Source organism: Platalea leucorodia, assembly GCF_965183815.1.
Source record: "Platalea leucorodia genome assembly, chromosome: 5".
In the NCBI taxonomy this organism is placed as follows: domain Eukaryota; kingdom Metazoa; phylum Chordata; class Aves; order Pelecaniformes; family Threskiornithidae; genus Platalea; species Platalea leucorodia.
Genome location: NC_138827.1, coordinates 6,220,221 through 6,245,155, shown reverse-complemented (window position 1 = coordinate 6,245,155; position 24,935 = coordinate 6,220,221). Strand labels below are relative to the sequence as shown.

Here is a 24,935-nt window from a genome sequence, read left to right as displayed (position 1 = left end):
TAAAGGCCAGCACTCCAGGCAGTGTTTTATGCACCTCATATGTTGACAATCCGCTTTTTTTTTTTTTTTTTTTTTTTTAAATTCTTCTATTTGGGTACAAGGATGGTGCATCATCTTCTTCAGTATGCTCTGGTAAAGGTGTAAAATAAGATTAGGTGTACTTTCCTATATTGACTTGTGGGAAAGGACAAGCTCCTTTTATACCTTTCTTTTGAAATGTTTTAAGAATCAGTTCTCATTGTGAAAACGAATTGTAGATACACCTGCTGAATACTCCAGATTCTCTTGCTATATGGGTCTTCAGGCAGTTTTGGAGACTCGTGTTTTCAAATTGTGATGTAAAAATCTTTCCGTATATTTAAAAAATGAAAATATTGGTTTATGGAATAGAAGGTTGAGCTGCAGTTGAAAAGACCTGTGTAAAATACCTAAGAGTCAGAGTTGGAGAAAGTGAGGGACAGGCAGGAAACAAAAAAAAAAAAAAAAAGGAAAAAAAACAAAGAGAGAGAGAGAGAGAAAGATTTAGGTGGTGGAGGCAAAACAAATCAGTGTGACAGAGTCATGTCCATTTGGGCCATTGGAAATAGCAGGAGAAAGAATTGTCACGTAGGACAAGGAAAGCCAGTGTAATAAATCACAGCGTCATAAAAGTAGTAGAAGGTTTCAGCAGTGACAACTGGAAAGAATGAAAGTGTCAGAGGGAATGCTTTCTTCATATGTATCTATACATCCATAATACTGTGTGGTCTTGAATGCAGGCAGGAATTCAGACTAGGACTTAGTTTTTGGTAAGTTGTTTGCTGCCTTCTGTTAAATGTAAGTAAATGCATATAACCTTCCTACTTTGCAGGATGTTGTGATGTTTCATTAGTTGGTCTGTTCCATACTTCAGGCACTGACACAAAATTAACATTTCATTTTCAAATGTATATGTAGCAGTAGCAAGAGCATGGACTTTTACTGGAATACAGTATGTTATATGTGAAAAGGACGAAAAGTAAATGTTTCTCTGTAATGGGAGTAAAGAGATGCTGTCTTGCCAAGGTACTAAAGAGATTCTCTTTTGTTTATTTACTATTACCTTTTTCCCCTATGCTCTCTGAAAAAAAAAAAAAATTGCATTATCTTTCTTACTTTTGAGGATACCCTTCTTTTGGAACAAGATTGTTTTTTAAATGAAATCTGAATTTGGCTCTGTACTGAACCTTCCAAAAAAGAGAGGTGGCTGGAGAATTCATTTTGTATCATTGCAGAAGGAAATGATCTGAGTCAAGTGGCCTGGTCAGATAATTAAGCTACAACAGAGAAAGCTCGCAGAGTCAGTCAGTTGTGATTATCGGTCCAGTGTGGTTGGATGTCTGATTCCTTCTGAAAAATTTGAAGTGGCTGCTTTTATTATCATTAATTGGGGAGTGCCAGCAACAAATCTGGAAGAATTACATTGCCACTTTAAAGAAATCCAATATATTTCAGCTGGAATATAACTTTAATGATGAATTGATGGCTGTTTATCTGCTGTTCTGCCCGCCCCTTAGAATCTGAACATTTGTAAGAATAATTCCCATGCTACACGTCTGCCCTGTTTCTGAATTCTTGTGTCTGTAGGCGGTCTGCGATAGCGTGGCAATAAACGTGTATTCTTTGGGGCTGTCTATATCTTCTTAGGTTGCTTTTTTTTTCTTTATTATATGATTTAATTAGAAGTTAAATCATTTTAAAACTACCTCCAGAGCATCTAGGAAAGTTCCTTTAATAGCGAAGCATTAAGTTGCTTAAAGTGCCTCACAGAACTAAACCGTGGAAGCATTTCTGAAATATTTCCCCTGCTAAGCAAGAGGGATGTCATGAAATGAAACAAAAAAGGAAACAATATTTCATTTGTATGGAAGGATGGAGCACATTTAATCTAAAACAGGCTACTTCAATATTGATGGTTTACTTGTGGAGTTCAGCAATTTTAAAATAGAAATCTTATTGGTATTAACTCTACCACATGTAGGATGAATTAATCCCATGGAAATGCACACATGTTACTGTGCATCGTAGCTATCAAAAAGCCAAAGCACTGGAAGTTTAGGGGGTTTTGTAACTTTGAATAGAGCTGTCTTAATTTTAAAACAAAAATGTTCAGCTTCTGGCAGCTTACATAGTAGCATTTCTAATGTTTTTTAAACAGCTATTAATGTAGTCAAGCTGTGTTTTTTCTTCTTCTGTGTGTAATCATCTGCTCAGTGGTGCACTCTATAACTAGTAGCAGGAGACAGAGGAGTGGCCTGCTGTGATTGATGGGGCGAGGCCCAGCAAACTGAAAGAGTCCCATCTGGATTAGGTTTTGGGAGCAGTCAGATGTTGAGAGGGAGGTCAGTAAGCCTTGCATTAGCTCCCCCTCCTTCAACACCCCTATCATCCACACTCATGCACACATTACATTGCTCACACGCCCTCATCCATAATTGATGCTTGCTTTGGGCAGATGCTGTATGGCCTGGGACTAGAGCAGCTGCTAAGTTTATGGAGAATAAAGGGAACAGGATGGTACAGCAGGTATTTTCACTTTTATTTTCAATTGAAACTCGTGATTTTAGTCAAGCCAGGGCATTTCTTATAACGAGCTGCACCACTGCATGTAAGACTTCTAATACAGGTTTTGTTGCTTAAGTCTGAAGGAGGGCAAACTACGGCGGTGATTATATATCTCTGCTGTGCTTGATATATCTAACTGAGCCATTCTTATAACCAGCAGGTTTACAGAGTAATGTTACATTTTTCTTCTTTGTTTCCGTGCCCTAAGGATATGATGCAGCTTGGCTCATTTAACTACAGTATGAGAGGCTTTCTCTAAATGTGAAATATCTCTTGCCAAAGAAACAAAATGCACCAAACAGAAAAATAGAGTAAAACAAACAATAAACTGTTAGTTAGACTTTAAAATGCAGGCAAGCAGAAAGGTTTTCATTGAATACATTCTTATGCTGCAAATGTGTTTTTAAAAAGGAACACTGCATAAGTAATGTTTTCTGTGCTCTGTCTTTTGTGTACAAACATAACAAGCTTGCTTTATTATGTTTTGACACTTTTCATGCATTTCTTAATTATGAAATCCTTTCAGAGCAGAAAATGTTGAAAAGGCATGTTGAGATCTGATATACTAGCAGCATTTTAAATTCTAAGCTTTTCTTCAAATGGAGTAATATGTATGGAATAGGAGCGACTTCACTTACCTGCATCATTGGAATGCTTTCTTTTTTTTGTTCTTTAGAGTTCAACATTTAAACAGAAAGCAATAAATTTGATTTTATACACTGCCACGTAAAGCATATTTTTCAGTTGAAATGTGGTTTTCATTAAAACTCAGGCCAGAACATTTAGCAGAGCCTGACTGTCTGCCATCCTTTGTTCTTCCTTCTGTTGCCAACAACTACTTTATTAAAAACCATGCACAAAGTGAGCATTAAGGGGTCATTTAATCTTAAAGATACTTGGAACTGAGTCTGAAGGGACAACTTCTGTTTAGCCTCTCATGCCGAGGTTGTATTAAGCAATGTCTGTGTACTGTCATCTGCAGTTTTGAGATTACTCTAATACCTGAGTTCATAGGCTAATTTAGGATCAATATTTCCTGTTGCTTTTAGGGCCATTTCATATTTTCAACTTAATGCATTAGATCTATGATTTCCCTTATTCGTTTTAGTTCAATGTATTTTAAGGGGCACAATAAGGGGACGTTTTAGGTTATTATATTTAAAGAATTTCTTGTTCTTTAAATTCTATTCAAATATATCTGACTTTTGTGTAGCCTGGAGTTTCCATCAACCACATGTATATATGAATGTGTGTTAGTTGACATTGCATTGGTTTTGATACAAATTCATATTCTAAACAATAAGCTATTGGCTTGATACCCACATAAGTAGTAAAGAACATGTTTATACGTACATGCTTTTATACCACATTGTAATACTGTGTCTATTGAATTAATTGTGCATTATAAATTCACACTATTTTTAAAGGCTAGGAAAGGCTACACTAGGCATGGATTTTAAGAAAAAACCAAAACCAAACCCTGAACCTTCGTAGTTTATTTACTAAGGGGGTCTCAGTTCTAAATAAGTGATACAGACCTCAGCTTAACAAGTCTAATGAAAGAGATAGAAGAGTCTCAGCAACATGAAGGTGCAGGAATTGCCAGTGCAGTTTGCCATTTTATGATAAATCTAAAAAGTGAATCGTTTGGAATTGCTGGTAGAAATAATGTAAAAGTTCAACTCTCTTAATTAAATATTAGCTGTAATTAGCACTAAATGTGAATGCTTTGAATATTAATTAGGGTCTCATGGAACTGCTGTCAATGCTAATGAGAAACAGTGGGGGTCTCAGCAACATCTGGTTTAGGACTCAAGGTAGTATAAAAGCCTTCAGATCAAATGCACCTGGACATTAGCCCTCGGTCCCTTTGTTACCATTATTATTCTTTTTTAACAGCTGCTGACTCTAATGCCATGTTTAGCATCTGACATGAAGGAATAGCTTAAGGACCAGCAGTAACCAGCTACTGTTTCAAAGCCAGCACAGTGAAGATGCTTATACAGGCAAAAGTTCGATTTGCTGTTGTTCATTCTTACCACTTGCTGAAGTCCTTCCTGAAACAGTTGATTAAAAAATTTATGGTCCACTGCCTCCCCCACAAATTTTAAAAATGCTTCTTTAACATTTAATAAATGTCTCTGGTGTAATCCAGTCATTGCTGGTTTTTACTTCATCTGGATTTTTTTTTTAATAGTGGAAATATTAGGTAAAAGGAATAAGAAAGGGACCTTGCCATTTTAATATGAGGGTATAAGTATACATTACAAAAGTTTTTAACCTCCACTGAAATTTAAACAGGGCAAGTTTCAGTGCAGCAATAACCTTGGAATGATTGTAGATATATGCAAATGAAACTTACTGACTTAACCCTGTGAAGTAGGTAAATGTCACTGTTTTCATTTTAAAGATGGTTGAACGAAGCAATGTAAACTACTTGCTCAAGGCCATACATTAAAATAATAGCAAAGATGGGATTAAAATTAGGGAGGGTTTGATTGCTGGCATAAAGTTTTAATTTTTTAGGACACACTGAAGGTCTTTTACAAAGGAAAAGTTAATTTTCCTGTCTGAGCCTGCCATGTAGCAAGGCTTATTCCTGTGCCGTGATTTTGCAAATTCTTAAAAGCTCTTGAGTTTAGGACCAGTTCAGGTCAGAGGACTGATGTCTGAATTAGTTGAAATTGGCTGGAAATGTCCTTAAGCACGAAGTGCAAAAGAATGTCTTTTATTCATCCAGCCTATTTTGAAATTAGGAAGTCAAGGACTGATGAGTACAAATAAGCAAAATCCCTACAATAGTCCTGCACATGTACTTGTACATGCGTTGGTGGGAAAATGGCAGGGTATTTTAAAAACTAAAATTTTACTCAAATATTCATTTTATCTTGTAAATCAGCTCATCTGACTTTGGGATAGTGCCTGTATTAATGGCCTCTAATATTGTGTCATCTGCAGCATCATGTTTTGGACATCTTTTATATAGGTTCTGAAAGATTGTTCTGTACATTTCCTCCCCTAGAATTATTACTATTTGGTATGAGCAGAGCATTTAGTTAGAAGTCTCTAACTGATAAGTTAACACTCTCGACTATCCTTTATTATATCAAACATACAGATGGATCTATTTATAAAGACATGAGAGCATTTGTTTTTAATTGTATAGGCTTATTGTAATATCATAGAATCATAGAATCGTCAAGATTGGAAAAGACCCTTAAGATCATTGAGTCCAACCATTAACCCAGCACTGCCAAGTCCATTTATACCATGTCCTCGAGCACCACATCTATCAGTTCTTTAAATACCTCCAGGGATGGAGACTCAACCACTTCCCTGGGCAGCCTGTTCCAATGCTTGACCACCCTTTCGGTGAAGAAGTTTTTCCTAATATCTAACCTAAACCTCAATATGGCAATGAAATACTGTTGTCTTCAAATTTAAAGCCTTTAAAGTTCTTAAATCTGTTTCTTTTGACAGCCTACAACATAGAATTTTTCTTTTTTGTTAACTTAAGATTTTGGACTGATGCATTTTTAGATTCGGCTGTTTAATATTTTGATTGGATCTCATTATTTTTTTGCGTTTGTGCATGCAGTTGCTCAATACAGTGTACTTCAAAGTATTTCTGAATATTTTATAGAGCATTATTTCATATAAATATTTTCAGTATACAGTTATGTTAACAGTATGCACCCAAATCCTCTTCTGTGTGTAGGTTGCATATATTGTGTTCTGCAAATAGTAAGTCAGAATGGATCACAGACCATGGGCTAACCTTATCAGAGCTCCGTATTGGCAGTTGTGCTCAGTAGTCTTTGGAATAAACTGAGCTTTGTCCCTCTTTGTCTGAGTTGAGGCATTAGTTCAGGTAGACTTCACTGACCTTTCCCAGTTAAAGAATAGTCTACAATTATCCAGAGAACAGCAGATTTGTTTGTCTAATTATACTAAGATTTAATAGGGATAGCAAAATGGATTTAATTCAGATAAGAAATTTTCTCCTCAAGAAGCAAACACCGTGCCCTTTTCAGGCCAGCAATCTTAGCAGAATACTGTCATCACTTTCTGTGTTATGTGTGCAGGGTCATAGCTTATTTTATCTCACTCCGCTTTTCTTTTTTCTCCTTTGATTTTTACAGGGTAATCAGGAAGCTACAGCACCTCCTGACACAATGGCACAGCCTTATGCCTCAGCCCAGTTTGCTCCACCTCAGAATGGTATCCCTGCAGAATACACAGCCCCACATCCTCATCCAGCTCCAGACTACACAGGCCAAACCACTGGTCCAGAGCACACGCTAAACATGTACCCTCCTGCTCAGACACACTCTGAACAGAGTGCAGCTGACACAAATGCACAAACTGTCTCCGGCACAGCCACAGTAAGTCAAGGTTTCAGCTATTTTGAAAGCAGTATGTTTCAAGTTACATATGTATTTATTGATAACATTCATTCCTATGTTACACTTAATAGTTTTGCACTTCATTTGTGTTAGAATTACTCATCGTTTCAAGGTTGAAAGTCTGTCAAAGTTTGTTGTTGAACTTGGAGAATATAATTTCACTATTTTTGGAGCCTCTTAGTAAGTGTGGGAGCGTTGTAGAATCTGAAGTTTCCTTTTCTACAGTGTTAGACAGGCAAAATGATTAATAGCAAGCCCATGAATCATATAATAAAGTTTGACTAAGTCCAGTATGGAAAAACATTGCAAAAGAGTTTTTGTAAGCATTCATTTGGAAAAAACAAAAAAACAAACAACCCCCCCCCCAAAAACAACAAAAAAACCCAAACCAGACTAATTTTGTTATTTTTAATGACCTCTGTAGTTTTGACACTTCTGAGTAGTTTTTCATAGAAGTGTTCGTTGAATGATACTGTATTGAAATTACTTGGAGAACTGTGTGAATGAGTATTGTGAAGGGCATGTCTGTAATACTGTATTTTCTAGAGAGCTTGTTTGTGCAGCCATTACCAAAGTTGTGTGTGGATCTGTGTTCAACAGAGCAGAAATGATAGACTTTTTCCTTCTATTTGATTTATATATGAAGTTCTGAAGTGTCATGAATTATGCAAGAGACTCCTTGGATGGCCCTACCTTGTAATTCAAGTCCTAGATTTCACACATTGATAGTTTAGTGCTTCTGTCTTAATTTTAGATTGGGACCCAATATATCCAGTGCCAACAGCTGGCAGATTTCTAAGCCATCAACAACCTGCGTTACATGTGTAGGATCTAGCACAGAACAGACAGCACACTGCAATTTGAGCATGCACTTGAAACATCTCTACTAGCTGTCCTCATTCTTGCCGCAACCATGCTCCATACCTCATCTTACCTCTCCTTCCTCCCCTGGCATATGTCCAACCTGAAAAGTTTCATGCATTAGGCAAGAGGGAAGGGAGAGCATGTTCCCTTAAATGGGTTATTCTGAAGACTTATGTTTATTGCCATGTCACTCATTTCTTTATATGGGTATGAACAAGCAAGAAAAGCAATAGCAAAAGCACAGGATATTCCTTGCTGTTATCATGGAGAGCTCCTTGTGAATTACACAGTTTTGTGGTTTATGCAGTAAAATGTTTCAGTCCTTTTATTTTTGACTTGGTAACTTTTTATTGCCCTGACTGGCCCTTTGCTCTAGTAGTGTGAGAACGTTTAAGTTGAAGAGCATCCTGTTTATCTATATCTCATAGTATTCTTTGCAGCTCTACTCTTAGAGTAACTAATACTCTACACTCTCAGAGTGTCCTCTCTTATTCATCTCTCTGCTAAGTTAACTTCCTGGTTCTTTCCAGCTTTTTAAATTTTCTTCCATAATCATTTTTGGTTATTGTCAAACTCGTCATACGCCACTGTCATCAGTTTAGAGCAGGAACCCTAAGCTGAATAGATACTCCAGAATAGATTGGATATTGACTAAAAATATAGTCTTTCCTACTGTCCCTGTCTCATTCTTTTTATATTCTGCTATTTTCCTTGCTCTTTTGACCACTGCTGCACACTGAACAGTCCACTGTGATGCCCCGCTCAGCCTTTTCGTATTTTGAAACTGTTGGTCTGTTTGCCGTTTAGTTCTGAAGTAAAAGACTGTCAGTGCTAAAATCAATGGTAAAACACCTGTCGATGCGAGTGGGACAGGAGCTCATCCCTCATCATTTATTGCTTTCAATTTATTGTGTTTCCTCACCCCTTTTTGATTTTTCAGTTTGAAGAAGCGTTAGTCTCTTTATCAGAAAAGTCAGGTATGCATTTTTCCAACATCTTCCATGGCAAAGGCTGATGAAAAGAAATAATTTGGATTGTCTGCAATGCCCTTATCTTCTTCAAGTGCTCTATTCAATCCTAGCTCTAGCAAATCCAATGATTCCCTTGAAAGTTTCCTGCTTCTGATATATTAATAGGCTTTATTGTTATTTGGTTTTGTATCCTTTGCTATCTGCTCTTCTTATTTCCTTTTTGCCTTCCTAATATCCAACTTATATTTTACCTGTCATACACTTTCTCCCTTCTCATTCCACTTGGAGCAAACTTCCATTCTCGGAAGAATAACACTTCAATTCCACTAACCTTTTGTATTTGGGGAATATAGTATAGTTATTTGCTCTTTTTATTATGGATCCTTTTCTTGCCTTCCTGTTTCCTTTCTTACAGAGGAATGCGCATAAGTTTTTGAAGTAGCTCCCATGCTGTTTATAAAGAATTAGATTTCCTTACTTTTGACTTTAGGGTATTTTTGAGACAGTTTTGTTTTGTTTTTTTTTAAAAAGATATTTTTTCTAAATTGCAATGTTATATTGAAAGTTGTGGATACTATCCCTCCCTGGAGAACAATGCATTGAAAATACAAGTTTACAAGAAGCGTGTATCTCTGGATCTACGTTGTTCAAAGTAGCCTTGACATTTAATGTATTACTCGCCAGTTAGTTTTACAAATTTACAGTCAAATATAGTTTGCACAATTTAATTATGGGTACCTAGATCTAAAATCTGTTACGCTGTGTCTCATTAGCATTGCACTTAACACATTGAAGAGACATTATAAATAGGTATACGTAGATGGATCCCAGGCAGAGTTGACATGGGCTTTGTAGTATTATGAGGGTCCAGCTGTGTACATCTCTCTGTAGATTTAATAATACATGTTTTTATTATGAAATGGAGCTTCAAGAGCACTGTGTCAACATTGTAACTCCATGTGGTCTTTATTGTTGGAGGAAGAAAATTATGTTTCTTTCCAGTTCCTGCTAGCTTTCTGAATAGTTGGTTTCCAATCTTAAAGAATCATAGAATGGTTTGGGTTGGAAGGGACTTTAAAGATCATCTAGTTCCAATCCCCCTGCCATGGGCAGGGACACCTTCCACTAGACCAGGTTGCTCAAAGCACCGTTCAGCCTGGCCTTGAACACTTCCAGGGATGGGGCATCCGCAGCTTCTTTGGGCAATCTGTTCCAGTGCCTCACCACCCTCATAGTGAAGAGTTTCTTCCTTAGATCTAATCTAAATCTGCCCTCTTTCAGTTTAAAGCCATTACCCCTTGGTCTATCACTACATGCCTTTGTAAAAAGTCCCTCTCCAGCTTTTTTGTAGGCCTCCTTCAGGTACTGGAAGGCTGCTATAAGGTCTCCCTGGAGCCTTCTCTTCTCCAGGCTGAGCAACTCCAACTCTCTTAGTCTGTCTTTATAGAATCATAGAATCATAGAATATCCTGAGTTGGAAGGGACCCACAAGGATCATCGAGTCCAACTCCTGGAGTTGAAGAGGTGCTCCAGCCCTCTGATCATCTTCATGGACCTCCTCTGGACTTGCTCCAACAGGTCCATGTGTCCCCCCTTATGTTGGGGGCCCCAGAGCTGAATGCAGTACTCCAGGTGGGGTCTCATGAGGGCAGAGTAGAGGGGAAGAATCACCTCCCTCGACCTGCTGGTCACACTTCATGCAGCCCAGGATACGGTTGGCTTTCCGGGCTGCGAGTGCACATTGCCGGGTCATGTTGAGCTTCTCATCAACAAACACCCCCAAGTCCTTCTCCTCAGGGCTGCTTTTACTCCATTCTCCATCTAGCCTGTATTTGTGCTTGAGATTGCCCCGACCCATGTGCAGGACCTTGCACTTGGCCTTGTTGAACTTCATGAGGTTTGCACAGGCCCACCTCTCAAGCCTGTCAAGGTCCCTCTGGACGGCATACCTTCGCTCCAGCGTGTCAACCGCACCATACAGCTTGGTGTCGTCAGCACTGTCCACATCACCGACAAAGATATTAAACAGTGCCAGTCCCAATACCAACATCTGAGGAATGCCACTCGTCACTGGTCTCCACTTGGACATGGAGCCATTGACCACGACTCTTTGAATGTGACCATCCAGCCAATTCCTATCCATCAAGTGGCCCATCTGTCAAATCCATGTCTGTCCAATTTAGAGACAAAGATGTCATGCGGGACAGTGTCAAATGCTTTGCACAAGTCCAGGTAGATGATATCAGTGCTCTTCCCTTATCCACCAATGCTGTAACCCCATCGTAGAAGGCCAGCAAATTTATTAGGCATGATTTGCCCTTAGTGAAGCCATGCTGGCTGTCACCAATCACCTCCTTATTTTCCATGTGCCTTAGCCTAGCTTCCAGGAGGATCTGCTCCATGATCTTGCCAGGCACAGAGGTAAGGCTGACTGGCCTGTAGTTCCCCGGGTCTTCCTTTTTTTCCCTTTTTGAAAATGGGGATTATGTTTCCCCTTTTCCAGTCAGCGAGAACTTTGCTAGGCTGCCATGACGTCTCAGATATGATGGATAGTGGCTTAGCAACTTCATCTGCTAGTTCCGTCAGGACCTGTGGATGCATCTCATCAGGCCCCATGGATTTGTGCACCTTCAGGTTCCTTAGATGGTCTCAAACCTGATCTTCTCCTACAGTGGGCAGTTCTTCATTCTCCCAGTCCCTGCCTTTGTCTTCTGCGACTTCAGCAGTGTGGCTTGAGCACTTGCTGGCGAAGACTCAGGCAAAAAAGCCATTGAGTACCTCAGCCTTCTCCATATCCCGGGTAACTAGGTTTCCTGTTTCCTTCCGGAGAGGGCCCACATTTTCCCTAGTCTTCCTTTTATCACCGATGTACCTATAGAAGCTTTTCTTGTTGCCCTTGATGTCCTGGCCAGGTTTAATTCTATCAGGGCTTTAGCTTTCCTAACCAGATCCCTGGCTGGTCAGACAATTTCTCTGTATTCCCCCCAGGCTACCTGTCCTTGCTTCCACCCTCTGTAGGCTTCCAGTTTGAGTTTTTCCAGGACCTCCATGCAGGCCTTCTGGCATTTTTACCTGACTTCCTCTTTGTTGGGATGCATTGCCCCCCTTCTTAAACATTTTATCCCAGAGGCGCTACCACCGTCACTGATGAGCTTGGCCTTGGCCAGCGGTGGGTCCGTCTTGGAGATGGCTGGCTCTTTCAGACACAGGGGAAGCTTCTAGCAGCTTCTTCCAGAAGCCGCCCCTGTAGCCCCCCCTGCTACCAAAACCTTGCCAAGCAAACCCAATACAGTGCATTTGCACAGAGGCATTTAAGTTGGGCCCCCGATGAAGCTGACTTACTGTCTGGATTGGCTGGAATTCCTTTGTGCTGCTCTTCAGGTTCTCTCCTGCTGACCTGTGATCCTTCTCCAGGCCCTGGGCATCTATTCCTGGCACTGACATCAAACTGGTAGGAGTGGGATGGATTGAGGCTCCCCTCCCCTGGCTACTTTAGTTTAAAGCCCTCTTCACCAGCTTGGCAAGCCTATGACTGAAGATGCTCTCCCCCTTCTGTGACAGATGGACCCCATCAGCTCCTAGTAGACCAGGATTCTCAAAGGGAGTCCCATGGTCTAAGTAGCTGAACTGCTGACTGTGGCACCAGTCCTGTAACCATTTGTTGATTTGCCAGGTTTGACTGGCCCTTTCAAACACCTTCCCTTTGACCAGGAGGACTGATGAAAAAACTACCTGCGTTCCGGAGTCCCTTACCGCCACTCCTAGGGCTCTGTAATCCTTCTTGATTTTAAGTGGAATTAATGTGGAGACATAGTGACATTTGTTTGGTAGGTTCCAATATTTTTACATAGTTTCCTTTCAGTAAGCTGTATTCTACGCATTTAAGAAAAAAATAATCAATTGATCAATCATTCACGAAAGAATACTGTTGTGATTAATGTAGTTTAGACGAGCTGTTGGAGGCAAGACCAATTTTTGAATTTTCTTATTCACATGCGTATTTATGTACATGTGAAGCTGGATGTACCGCTAAAAATAGATCTTAAAATTTTGAAATATGAAGTTAATAAACTGCAGGGCAGTTACCTAATTTGTAGAACTACTACCAGAAGTGACAACCTCATCCATGAAGGACTTTAATCCACACTGAGGCTAGACACATACCCTGGATTTTTCTGTGTGTCCCAGTTTCTTTCTTGTTGTCTGAAAGAATCATACACTGAAATTAGAGCTCACATTGGGTCTAGTGCAACCTAAACCCCAATAAAGATATAAATAATAAAGATAGAAAGGTTCCATGCAACTTCTTTTGAATCCTTTACTGCAACACAGAGTGTGATTCCGGCCCAGCTGGAACCGCTGTCAGTATCCCCATTTGCTGCAAATTGAACAAGATTCCAATCATCAGTTTTATTACAGGTTTGCAATTTTGTGCGCAGTAGAGCGCTATTAATATAGAAAGCCTGTGGACTTGATTTCCTTACGAGTAGAATCTATAGGCTCTAGTAAATGTTTCCTGTGTTATCTTTGGTCATTCAGAGCCTTTTAAAATGGGTGTAAAGTACTACCAAGCCAAAAAGACAGTGCTTTAAACCGACTTTGAGTTGGTGTGGCGCATTAATGAATACAACCTTACAGAATATATAGTGTTTTCTATATGCTATGAAAGCACACATATCTGATCCGAAGAGAATGTACGCTTTTCTTTGGTTAAAACTAAAATATTTTGTTGAGAACTTAATATGAAATGATCCTTTTTTTCTCTTGGATTTTACTTTTTGTAACAAAATGTTGCACGAAACTTTCATACCCTGAACTTCTTCAGTGAGCACGCATAATACCTGAATATAATGTTCTGGGTATCTTTCGTCATTTGTAGCACTGGCTTTCTGTGGACTTTGAACTGGCCTCTACTGGCTGGGCATCTACCCAGTCAAAAACCATGCCATTTTCCTTATAGTTCTCTCTTAGTTTAATTCCAAAGTTCTTTTCAGTTAAGAAAGAACCTTTTCTTGCTTGCTTTTGCTCAAATTGACTAACAAGCCCTTCGAAAATTGCAATTAAGGAGTACAATGTTCTGATGTTAAGATTTTACTTCTCTGCATGTTATGCTTAACTAATTCAAATATAATTTAATGGGCATTCATTTAGCAGTGAAGACGTGGGATTAAGAATGCTCTTGTACTTCCAAAACCTGTATTTCCTAGTGAAAATTTTTAATCTATTATTTTGATAAAATAGTGTAAATGCTTAAAGACAGGAGGATTTAGCTGAAATAATATAAAATCATCTGTGGGTAATAAAATACTGTCATAAGTTACTTGGAGTCTTCTCTGAGTAATATGGTTTTCATCTTTTTGGATCAATGTGTTTGTTTAACTTTAATCAAGGAAGTAGTCCATCTGAGTATATGCATAATCAATACTCATCCAGTACTGGGTTATTTAAGTGCTGGTAGACTTTTGGGGTTGCATAGCATCAAATGTGCTTTTAGTCATTAACAACAATAGTAAATTGCTTCTTTCAAGAGGGATGGATCAATAATAGGTGTGTTACAAAGTTATGGTAAAGGTAACGTGTCTCACGATTTTGCAGAGTGGGTTTGAGTGTTATGTTAAATAGTTATGTATTTTAAAGGATTTTGAAGTAAGGCATTTGATCATTTTACGATATGTGAAATCACCTTTTACCTGTGCATATATATGTGTGTATATATATATGCAAACATATTGTACATTTATAGTTCTGGGAGTAAAATTTGCTCAATTTTTGCCTGTGGTTTTTATGCATGACTTCTGTTAATGTCAGTGGGAGATGAGTATGTACACACAAAGGGCATTAACTGAGCATGTATAAGAAGGCAGATAATAGTCAAGTTAATGTGGTTTCTCCAGTGTTTCCTATTCTAAGGGTATTATACTAATAATGGAAGTAAATATCGCAGTCTGGTAAAAACTGAGTTTGTAATAATGTTGTGTGTTTTATGTATGTGTGTGTATATAACAAATATTTTGCTTTAAACTTAATTCTACTTTTGCGTTAGAGAAAACTTGAGGTCATTGTGCAGTCTTTCTGCCTTGGACTGTGACTTCATCAGATTTCACAAGCTGAAAAGCCTTGATAAGTCGTGCACTTGGATGGGAGTCCTCGAGGGAAAACGCAGTTTACTAGGAGGAGCATTGGTGACTCGGTGCATAGTGCTTTTCTGTCTGAGGTGGTTCGGAATCAATACCCAGCATGGTGTTAGTGGATGCAGTACTGCTGAAGTCCTGTAGAAAACATGTAGTGCAGAGGTGTGGGTTGTCTGTGATCATTGAAGATGATGAGGTATTCTTCACATAACTCCTCTTGTTACGACTAAATTTCAGCTTGGTTACTACCAAAATTCCTCCTGTAGCATCCACTGAACTTGATAGTCTTCAGTGCAAAAATAATTGATACATTAGATACTAGATGTCTGTTGTTACAGTTGCCCTGCTTTACCTTGAAATTTTGTATATTCTTTGAGATGTAATGGTTTGTAAGTTTGATGGTTTCTTTTCTTGGTGTTAATTATGTTCAGGTTTGTGCATTCTTTAGTCATGTTGCAGAAGCCATCTCTTCATCTAAGGATTTGGGAAAGCTTAGTGATACTATGGACTAAAAAATTATTCACCATGTTGGACTTGGTTGTTTTGGGGAAGAGAAAGATATACAACCTTTGTTACAGATTTTTTTTTTTTTTTTTTTTGGTACTGATTTCTCTGTTGCGCTTTTTAATTCGGGTTAGAAAAATGACAGTAGCAAGCATTTATAGTAAAGTGCTTTAGTGCATTGTCTAAGCCTGCAGGTAGGTAGACTGTTACTACAGTTCTCGGCAGCATATTTCTTTTTTTTTATTAGCTCTTTTTCCTGCTTTATTCTTTATGTAAGTTATTGGTGTTAGTGATTTTTTTTTTTTTCCCCTTTCTTTCTTGTCTCCCTAATGCTTTGTTCTTCTCCTCCTTCTCTCCTATTTCATTTCTGGTCTGTCCATCTCCTGGGGCTGTGGGATACATTAGCTGTCTCAAGAAATTCTATTGCATATTAAACAGTGGGCTATATCCTACTTGGTTTAGAGGTGTCCATCAATTGTACTTACAACAGTATGTCATTGAAGTAGAGAGGTTTAAAACAAAGTTCTCTCTAATTTGCTGGTTCATCATGCAACTATGGTTATGCTTGTTAGCCTTGAGGTAAACTTCCTTGAAGTCCAACATACCAAGTACATGCATCGTGAGTGGGACACTTTCCAGTGCTGCTGAGCTCAGCTGGTGTTGTCCTTGTCTCTGAATATTCTGGTTTTGCCTGGTAGGTTTTCATAGTGCACCTGGAATGTGGATCCTGGAACTGCCTCTTGTGGCTTGGGAAGAAAAAGTGACTGGCTTGCCTCTGTGTGTAGTTCTGTCCGGAAAGCATGGAGAGCAGAATTACAGCGCCGATAACCATGTCAATCATTTCCCTAAACAGCAGCACTCAGAGGACTGTGCTCCCCCTGCAGAGGAGCTAGGAACTTTTCAGCATGAAGCAGCTGTCTTGGAAGGCAGATTTCCCCATGGATATTTTTTTTCCCCAACTGCTATCAATGACCCATTTTTCATTCTATTTCAATTCCATATTTTTGTCTATAGATGTTTGCCACCAGTATGCTAGATAGTTGATAATACTTGGACAATTGTTACAGCAGTGTTTATTCATCTAAATCGTACCCTGCTGGTGTAGGCTATTGTATCAGCACGGTATGCTATTTCAGTTATACTACCTATTATATTTGGTCCCAAATGCTACTTGAAAAAAATATTTCAAGGAGCTTGTTTCAAGACCCTGAGTGCTCCATAGCTGCAGAAGCAAGCAACCTGGTCCAGCTCCTACTCTACAGTGAAGAGATCAAAACTGACATCCCAAATAGATAACATAATGCTGTGCTAGTTTGGGGAGGCACAGTAATGACTTGTGATCATGGCATTATTACTTCTAAGAGGCTTCCTTGCTGAGAGCCCTGTGTGTAAACTTTGTAACTATGCCCCAAGTGTATTTCTTTGCTTATGCTAAGGAATAGCAGGAACATATTGCTCACTTTAGCAGCTGTATGTGTCAGTGCATCCTCTAAAATAGATTCTTCTCAAGGATACACAGAACCTTAAACCGACTGTTTTTTATGATAATGTTTATAAAGCGCCTGTTTGTATACTTAGTTATTTTGCTTGGTGAGAAGATAACCACCTTTTTTTTCCTGTGTTGCTAAGTTAACTTAGGCTTTGCTCCCAGAAAGTACTTGTCATTCTGTGAGTGGGTATCTGGTGTGAGGAGAGCAGCTGTTACACTGCCAGCTAATTGTGCCACTGCATGCATATCAGCATGTCTTGTGTTCTTCTGAAATCTCAGTAACTGATCCTTGTGATTTAGGTATCACCTCAGCTTCTTTTTCTCTTTGATTCTCATAGCAAGAAGGGATTGCGAATGTGATATTGAAACAGAAGACATAAAAATGATTATTCTGGGTTTTTTGAGATACTGTGATTTTAACTTCCTCTCGTGATTTTTGAGTGCTTGAAATTGGTGAAGTAGTAAAGCTGAAGCTCCTTCCCAACACCAAAAAAAATCCACCACAGGGATAAAGAAAGCAGTTACACTCTGTTACCTCTAGTCATGTTGCTCAAATAAATTAGCTGAACTCCATTGAATACCCCTCTGAATGTTCATTGTGGGGCAGACCAACAGTTCTTAGATCACTTGAGCAGGTAATTCCAGTCAACTCCAACATGGATTTAATGCACAAAACATTGCAGAGGTCTTTTCAATCACATTGTCAACCAGAGGCATAGTCATATTACTTCAACTTGAAAAGTTTATTCTAAAAAGCATTACCAATTAATTTCTGATGTGCCAAGTTTACTTAACCAATTAAACAATTTAAGACTTTCTTCCTGCTTGGCCGTGAAAGAGTTAACAATATTGGTTTTTTGAGTTTTCTTGTACTTTGTATTGTCTCTTGGGCTCTTTACTTCCCCATACCAATTCTTTTACATGTTACATTATTGACTTTTTCTTCTCTCTGTGCAGTCTAAGTAGCCGTGGCATCCAAATGCTTTGGCTGTGCTCCGGGTTCTGATGTATTGAGAAAAACATTTGTTGCACATTGTGCTGAATAAACTGAGAATAAATTTCAAAGGGGATCTTGGTATGATGAAATAGCTAATTACAACTTACTTTGTATTTGACCTTCTGCATCTTTGCTTCACATTATAACATGGTAATTAAAATTGATCCTTACGGGCGGGGATTTTTTTGGTGAAAATTAGCTCTCATTTTCACTTAATACAGGAGTGGCTATGCTATGTTAGGTAAGACTAATGATGTTTTCCATTCTCTTGTAATTGCATGCAAATGGTAGTTAATGGTTTGCAACTTCTGATGAAGTTGTCGATTCTTCCCTGCACCAACTCTTTGTAATTGCAATATAAACTTGTATATTGCCTGGAGTACTTTGTGCGATGACATGAGGGGAATATGTTTGTAACTTCTTGGTTAACCAGCAACATCCTTAGGTCCTTGCTTGCAAGAAAGTGGCTCTCCATTAGAGAGGTCAGAATGGTCAGGTGGCACAGGTGGATGGAAAACTAACAAGGTTTGTGGTTAAAAGCTATGAGGATCATTTGGGTTGGCTTCCTCTCTTCTTCCTTAAATCATAAGGCTGAATTTCTGTTCATGTGACAGTCTTTGCCCAGGGTTACACAAGAGCTAAACTTACTCTCCTGCATGACTACACGTGGGTCTCAGTTAAGGATGGCTTAGTGGCTTATTACCCCCCAACCCAACCCTGAAAATATTTTTTTCAAATCCTGTTTATACTCTCAAGTTTCCATTCCTCTCCCACACACCTCTCTCTTCAGCTTTCCCACACACCCACCTACCTACCCACAGAATTACTTTAATTAAATGTTACTCATGTGTAGGCTTACTTACCGCTTCTCCCTGCTTAATCTGTTCCCTTTCTAGGGCCAGTATGAAAGAGTGACTTGATTCAAACATTAACGTTGCTATCTATCAATATTACAAAGACAGTAGCGAGGCACGTTGGTCTGTCTTAGCTTAACCTGCAAGCGGATGAATCAATCTGTAAGTTTAAAGCTGCTTTATGGTCTACCAGTGACGTGACAGGGTGAAATACACGTCGCAGGCAGAAGTAGACAGAGGACAATTTTCTTATTAACTAGATATGCATTCAGGCAATGGTTAGAAGTTCTTCCTTTCAGACTTTACTGGAAAAGGAATTGGACTGAGCTAATAGTCTAGCGTGCACATCGTGCTGTATTTGGTCTTTCTGTGATATGCAGAAAGATTTGGGTAGTCATTTTGAATTGCACAGATCTAGATATTAAATGGCCAATGATTTATTAATTAATTGTAGAAACAGGTAGAAATTCCAGATGAAGGGATAAATAAGAGAGTAACCTAGTTTTGTTCTGTCTTGAATTAATGCTATGTATATATGGCAATATCTTTACAGAAGTGTGACACGGAAATAGTAATCTGCATGTCAAGGTGCTTGCTGCAATTTTAAGACAACTAGAATAGTGGGCTTTTTTCTGTCCAGGTTCTACTGGAAGATAAGAATGCAGCTAGGAGGTCCATTCAGGCCATTAGGCTATAGGAGATGGACTTTGGTTATGAAAGCATGCATACCTTTGTACTGTAAACTACACGTAACTTATGTTTGAAACTATTAATAGGAACATAAGATAACTGCCTTAGTGAATCTGAACTTCTTAGTATATGATTTGCTGATTTTAATATGAACATCACTGTTTAAAGAAAACAATTTCTTATTATTCTTATTACTATGTTTTTCTGATTTCTATTAAAAACAAAATGCTTTAGAATATATTTATCACATCAATAAATTAGAATAATAATACATGCATAGATTAGTATCTTTATCTAAAAAATTCAGGTACTCTTAAAACTAAATCTACTCTTGCTGTCATAGGTCTGTTCCCAGTTAAGACAGTTTATACTTTACAGTTGCATCTTGTAGCTAGACAGTATTTAAAACAATGTACACATTTGATAATTAATTTATTAAAATATGCATTTACAGTAGAATGCCTCTACCAAAACGTTACTTGCAGTTCTCCCACAGCAAAAGCAAACCCCTCATTCTCTTTGTGTGAAACCTACTTAGTTGCTCTGTATAAAATTGAGGTTCTTTCATGTTAATAAGTGAGCAGTTAACTTGAAAAAAGATAGTGTCAGCTGATTAAAGTATGACTTGCTCTTATTGGAGGTTTTTTTTTTTTGAGATATGAGTAGTTGCCATGTGCTTTGTGCTTTTTACTTATGTGATTAAAGGTGAACATTTAGTTACTTTGTTGGCACTGCAGAGATAGAGGGTAAGTATTTCCTAATATATTGAGAAGGTTTTATATACATATATAAAATCATTGCTAATTTTTAAAAAAGAATTGCATAAATGCAAAACCTTCCTCTCCTTTTGCTTGCTTCTTGCCTGCTTTTAATCTTTGTGTGCATTTTAGTTGTTTTGCCTTCATTTTCATCTTTGCAACACTTTATTCCCTTTTTATAGTCTTCCTCTGGTTTTCTTTTATGTGATTTTTCAATATGCCTGCTTTGTCTCTACTTCCTGTTTCTTCCCAGTTTTTGCTTATTCCAAGATTATGTAGTAGTTTAACACACACACACACACACTCCCATAGCAGTTACAAAGCCAGCTACCATTGACTTTAATGTGACGTGGAGACACTATATAATCTTCTGGAGGGAATATATAGTTGATGTGGAGAACATACACGAATTCTCTGGTATTTCTGTATCTAGATTGCTGCACTTTGCCGGTTCTAGATGCTTTTTCAGATGGTATCCCACACAGTTGTGTTGCAGTATCAGCATACCGTGCTGCCTTTTTTGACTTAGAAAAGCCTCTCGGGATTTCTAAGAGAGAGCCCTCAGGCCATCTACAACTCTTGCTTAAAGGTGCTTTCTGCATTTGCTTTTCCAGCAGAGACCTCTTTAAATCTCACCCATTGAAACAGTTGCCACTGCCATTGACCTCTTCCTTTTCTGGGAACTGCCTCTGAACTGCAGTCAGAGTCTCACCCCAGTAGACAAATTCTGAGATGCCCATTTAAAATCCATCTCCAAACAGCAGGAGAATGTGTAAGTATTCTTCAGGCCCTTCACAGCCGCAGCAATCAGTTCTGTAAGAATGCTTGTGAGAAGGAGGGGATTAAAGAGCGCCCATGTGGCAGCCTCTTATCAGCCTCTGCCACGAGGTCTAATAACACCTCCAGGTGCGGTAGACAAAGAACATGAAACTCTCTATCGATGGAACAGAGGACTTCAAAGATTGTTTGCCATTGAGGACATCTCAATCTTTATATATTGACTGATTGCAGATTCTGTAATAAGGCTGGCACTGCCTCCCAGCTTCCTTATACTAAGAATAGAGGGTTTCTCTTGCTGTGCTTTTTTGCTTTGGATTGTAATTAAAATACTTTTCTTTTATTCTCTGATTTATAAAAGAAAAAAAAAAGCAGCAGACTGCCTTCTGATTCAATCAAAAGAGAAGAGGAAAGCATGATTACAATCGCCAAGGCTTTTCTATTCCTGTAGTTTTTTGTTGCTGTTATAAAAAGTGCGTCAAAAGATGTCAACTATTTAATTTAATAAGGATTCACATAAGTTCCAGCTGTTCCAGAATAGTATCTAAATATTTGATTTGAAAACAATATGTGTACCAACACTGCAACAGACTGCAGGCACGATCACCCAGCTACCCAGAAAGATCTCAGTCTGTCTGTGCTAATTAGTGTTTGCAGATGAAGCTTCTGTAGTGGTAGCTTCAGTTAATAAAAGATCTTGTGGGTTATAAGCACATAATGTGTGAGATAAGAGATGTCTACAAAACTGAATGGAAACTATGTAAATTTACTATTTTCAAGTTATCATAATGCTGGGACACCTAATTTTGCTTTTCACAATGACGTGATGTATTTTGTAATATGTTCATATTACAAAAAATGTTATCTAATTGCTGCCCTTATTTAAAAAGATTTATTGCCAAAAATATAGTTATGAAATGTCAGTTTACTTAAAATATTTGAAAGTATTAATCTTAACACGAAATGATATTCAAAAAGAAATTCTGTGGTTTTTCACTTACGTTGAGGAAAAAATGATAGTTTAGGCCAGAGAAATTTGCTTTTAACTTGTGCATTTACTTGCAAATGTAGCAATTCTGTTGCCTATTTGCTCAGAGTCCTTATTCTTTTGATTTTAGGGGTACGGAAATATTTGGGTTGTGCTGAGAACTATGGTTTCTTGTGGACACATTCCCTCCCCTTCATTTCCTTTCTTACGTAGTTTTCAAGTACAGTGTTACCAGATTTAATGAAACAGCTGCCGAGTTTCACCTCTGAATATTTGTATTTCCGTGTTCTCATACATAAGCTCTTCCTTTTTTTCTTTGAAGAAAAGCTGGCAGGGACAGGTGGCAAACTGTCCTTACCTGGAGCAGGACAAATAGTGGAGCTTTGTTGCTTATATATGAATGTCACTTTTTTCTCTTTTTAATACAGAATGTATTCTAGTTTTGACAGTGTGTTTGGGAAAAAATATTAGATGGTATAAAAAGTAAAGGATATAAAAGAGAAATAAAAATCAGATAAAATGTAGATTTCAAGCAAATTGAAAAACTTTTCTTTTATAGTAATCCCTTAAAATGAAGAACTTAAAATACATTACAATTAGTGAGTTTCTTAGGAAGCTTGCTTAAATTCCTGGGTTTTTAAAAATTCTTTCTGATTTACAAAATCAAAAAGTTAAAAGTTGGAGGAGCAAACATGTTTGTAAGGTAGACATTGAATCATTTCTACTGCATGAACTTTGACACTCATGACTGGGTGATGATAACATACCCCAGTAAATCTGCACCGTGGTACACAATACTTTAGTGACAAAATACGGTTTTAATCTCAGAAATACGTCTTGCAAGCAGTTATAACTGAAAAGGTTGTGTACTGGTGTTCGTAATAATCAAATAGAACTTCTTACAGAGTTATTAGATTCAGGAATAGATACCTGCATAGTGGGGTCCTGAATTTATGCAGAGTTGCTGGATAGTTGTGTTTGAATGCACTTGTAAGATTTTGCCTTTAATACAAGCTGATGAGTGACATTTTATTTGAGTTGTATGTATTAATTGAGACATCAAGCTTGTGCTGAAATGTCAGTACCTGCTGGTACGCACAAACATGTGCAATACCGGCTACTATTAGGGATATTTAACATTTTATTTTGAAGGTAATCTTTAGCATATACTTGTAGTTATAAAGCTTTGGAACACTGCAGGCTCCACTCTTTGTAAAACTGCTGAAGTTAACATACAGACTGGCAGTATACATTCTTGTGAAATGCCTCACGCGTGCAATAAAAGCTCTTTCACACCAGCATAAAATGTTGCTATTGGCTTCTTCCTGTCTCCAGCAAGCATTTCCAATTTTAGAATTTTCTTCCTCTCATTTTTGAGCTACGCTCCCTCTTTTCTTTTTTTCCTCACTGAGTTGAAAGTGTTGCAGATCCGTTCCTTTTATCCCTCTGTTCTCTCTTGAAAGAAACTTGCAGCCATTTCCCATGTTAGTTCTCTTTTTGCACGTACAGCAAAGTCAACCTTCCAGAGATTCTGATGTGTTTTGTAGACAAAACGTGTTCAATCAAAGGTACTCGTGTCTGAATCACTGATTCTGGTCCACGCTTTCTAATGGAAAGAACCAAGGTTTTTCTCATTTTATTATTGTTACAGCAAGAGATACTTCTGTTTTCAACACAGGTGTGGGTTTTGTTTTGCTTTGTTTTTTGTTGTTGTTGTTGGGCTTTGTTTTTTGTTTTTTTTTTTTTTTTTAAATACATGCTTTCAGGACAGCAACGTTACTATATCCCATGTGTCCACCTTAGCCCAATGCATCTAATTTTTGTGCCTGGAACTTTTATCCGGGTGCACTTTGAGGACTTGGGATATTTGTCTGGGGTTTTTCAAAGTTAAGATTCCCAAATAGACTATTACATGCCTAGAAATGTAGCATATACTCACCATGTGCTAGATGATATAGATGATGTTAATAATCCTAACTATGCATGCGTAGCAAGTCTTGTCTATAGTAAAAATAAGTAATTTTGTATGTCACATTTCTGACTGAGAACTGTGGCAGCCCTACTAGTCATGTATGCCCTGGCCACCCACTATGGAAAATTGCTTTCTACTGTCATCAGCTGTTTAATATCTCTAACGACAATCTTTTCAGGTAGCAAACTGAATCTAGTCTCAGTATCTTCAGTTTCCTTAACCTAAACACTCATAATGTATTGGCCTAAATTTGAGTAGCTTTCTAATTAATTGAATTATTGATTTGACATGCTGATTTGACATATTTCAGATACTGATCATTTAGACCTGCTAAGTTTAGAGCCAGCTAGTTAGCATCATTTAGGAGCCTGGTATTTTTTATTTTGATTGAACTTACTGTGTCCTATGCTTTTAGTCCTTTTGCCTTCAGTGGGAAGGAGGGCTCATATTCCTGAATATTCAATTTTTGTATTTTCATCTGTCTTGTCTATCTGTCTATCTATGTATCTATCTATTTTCTTCTATGAAGAATGGTACTTTGTCTTTATTACAAGTAAAAGGAGACTTTTTGGTTCAGCATAGAGTTACTCATTATTACTGAAGACATTCACAGGAAGTTTACTCTATGTATAGCATAGTCATTCCACAGGCATCAGAGTAATTATTCGAGTTTAAACTAGACCTGAATCTGTTTTACAATTTACAGTTTAATGAGCATTACAAGCATACCCCATTCTCTTCTGGAAAGCTGTGTGTGCCCTCAGGTGTGTGTTCTTGCTGCTGGGACTGAAAAGAGGGGAATGAGGCTGGCTGGTAGTATGTTTGTCGACGATTGTTGCCCCTGCAACAAACCATACATTTGCTACAAGGAATTGTTCTTGATCATACTTTTCAGGTGAAGAAATGGGAATTAACTAGGAAATCCCTGAGATTTAGTCGAAAGTACTAATC

General features: G+C 38.1%; 1 protein-coding gene across 11 annotated transcripts in view; it reads left to right on the top strand.

The window, feature by feature from the left end:
• Positions 1-24,935, top strand: part of RBFOX1 (RNA binding fox-1 homolog 1) — a gene marked incomplete at both ends in the record, with an annotated part of 1,359,850 nt that overhangs the window by 1,207,167 nt on the left and 127,748 nt on the right. For 10 of the 11 annotated variants that reach the window (XM_082312185.1, XM_082312182.1, XM_082312184.1 and 7 more), the window contains one exon: positions 6,726-6,968. In XM_082312185.1, coding sequence (XP_082168311.1) covers positions 6,726-6,968 — 243 coding nt within the window. Of the gene's footprint in view, positions 1-2,511; positions 2,545-6,725; positions 6,969-24,935 lie in introns of those variants that run through there. The other variant, XM_082312190.1, reaches the window with a different exon arrangement.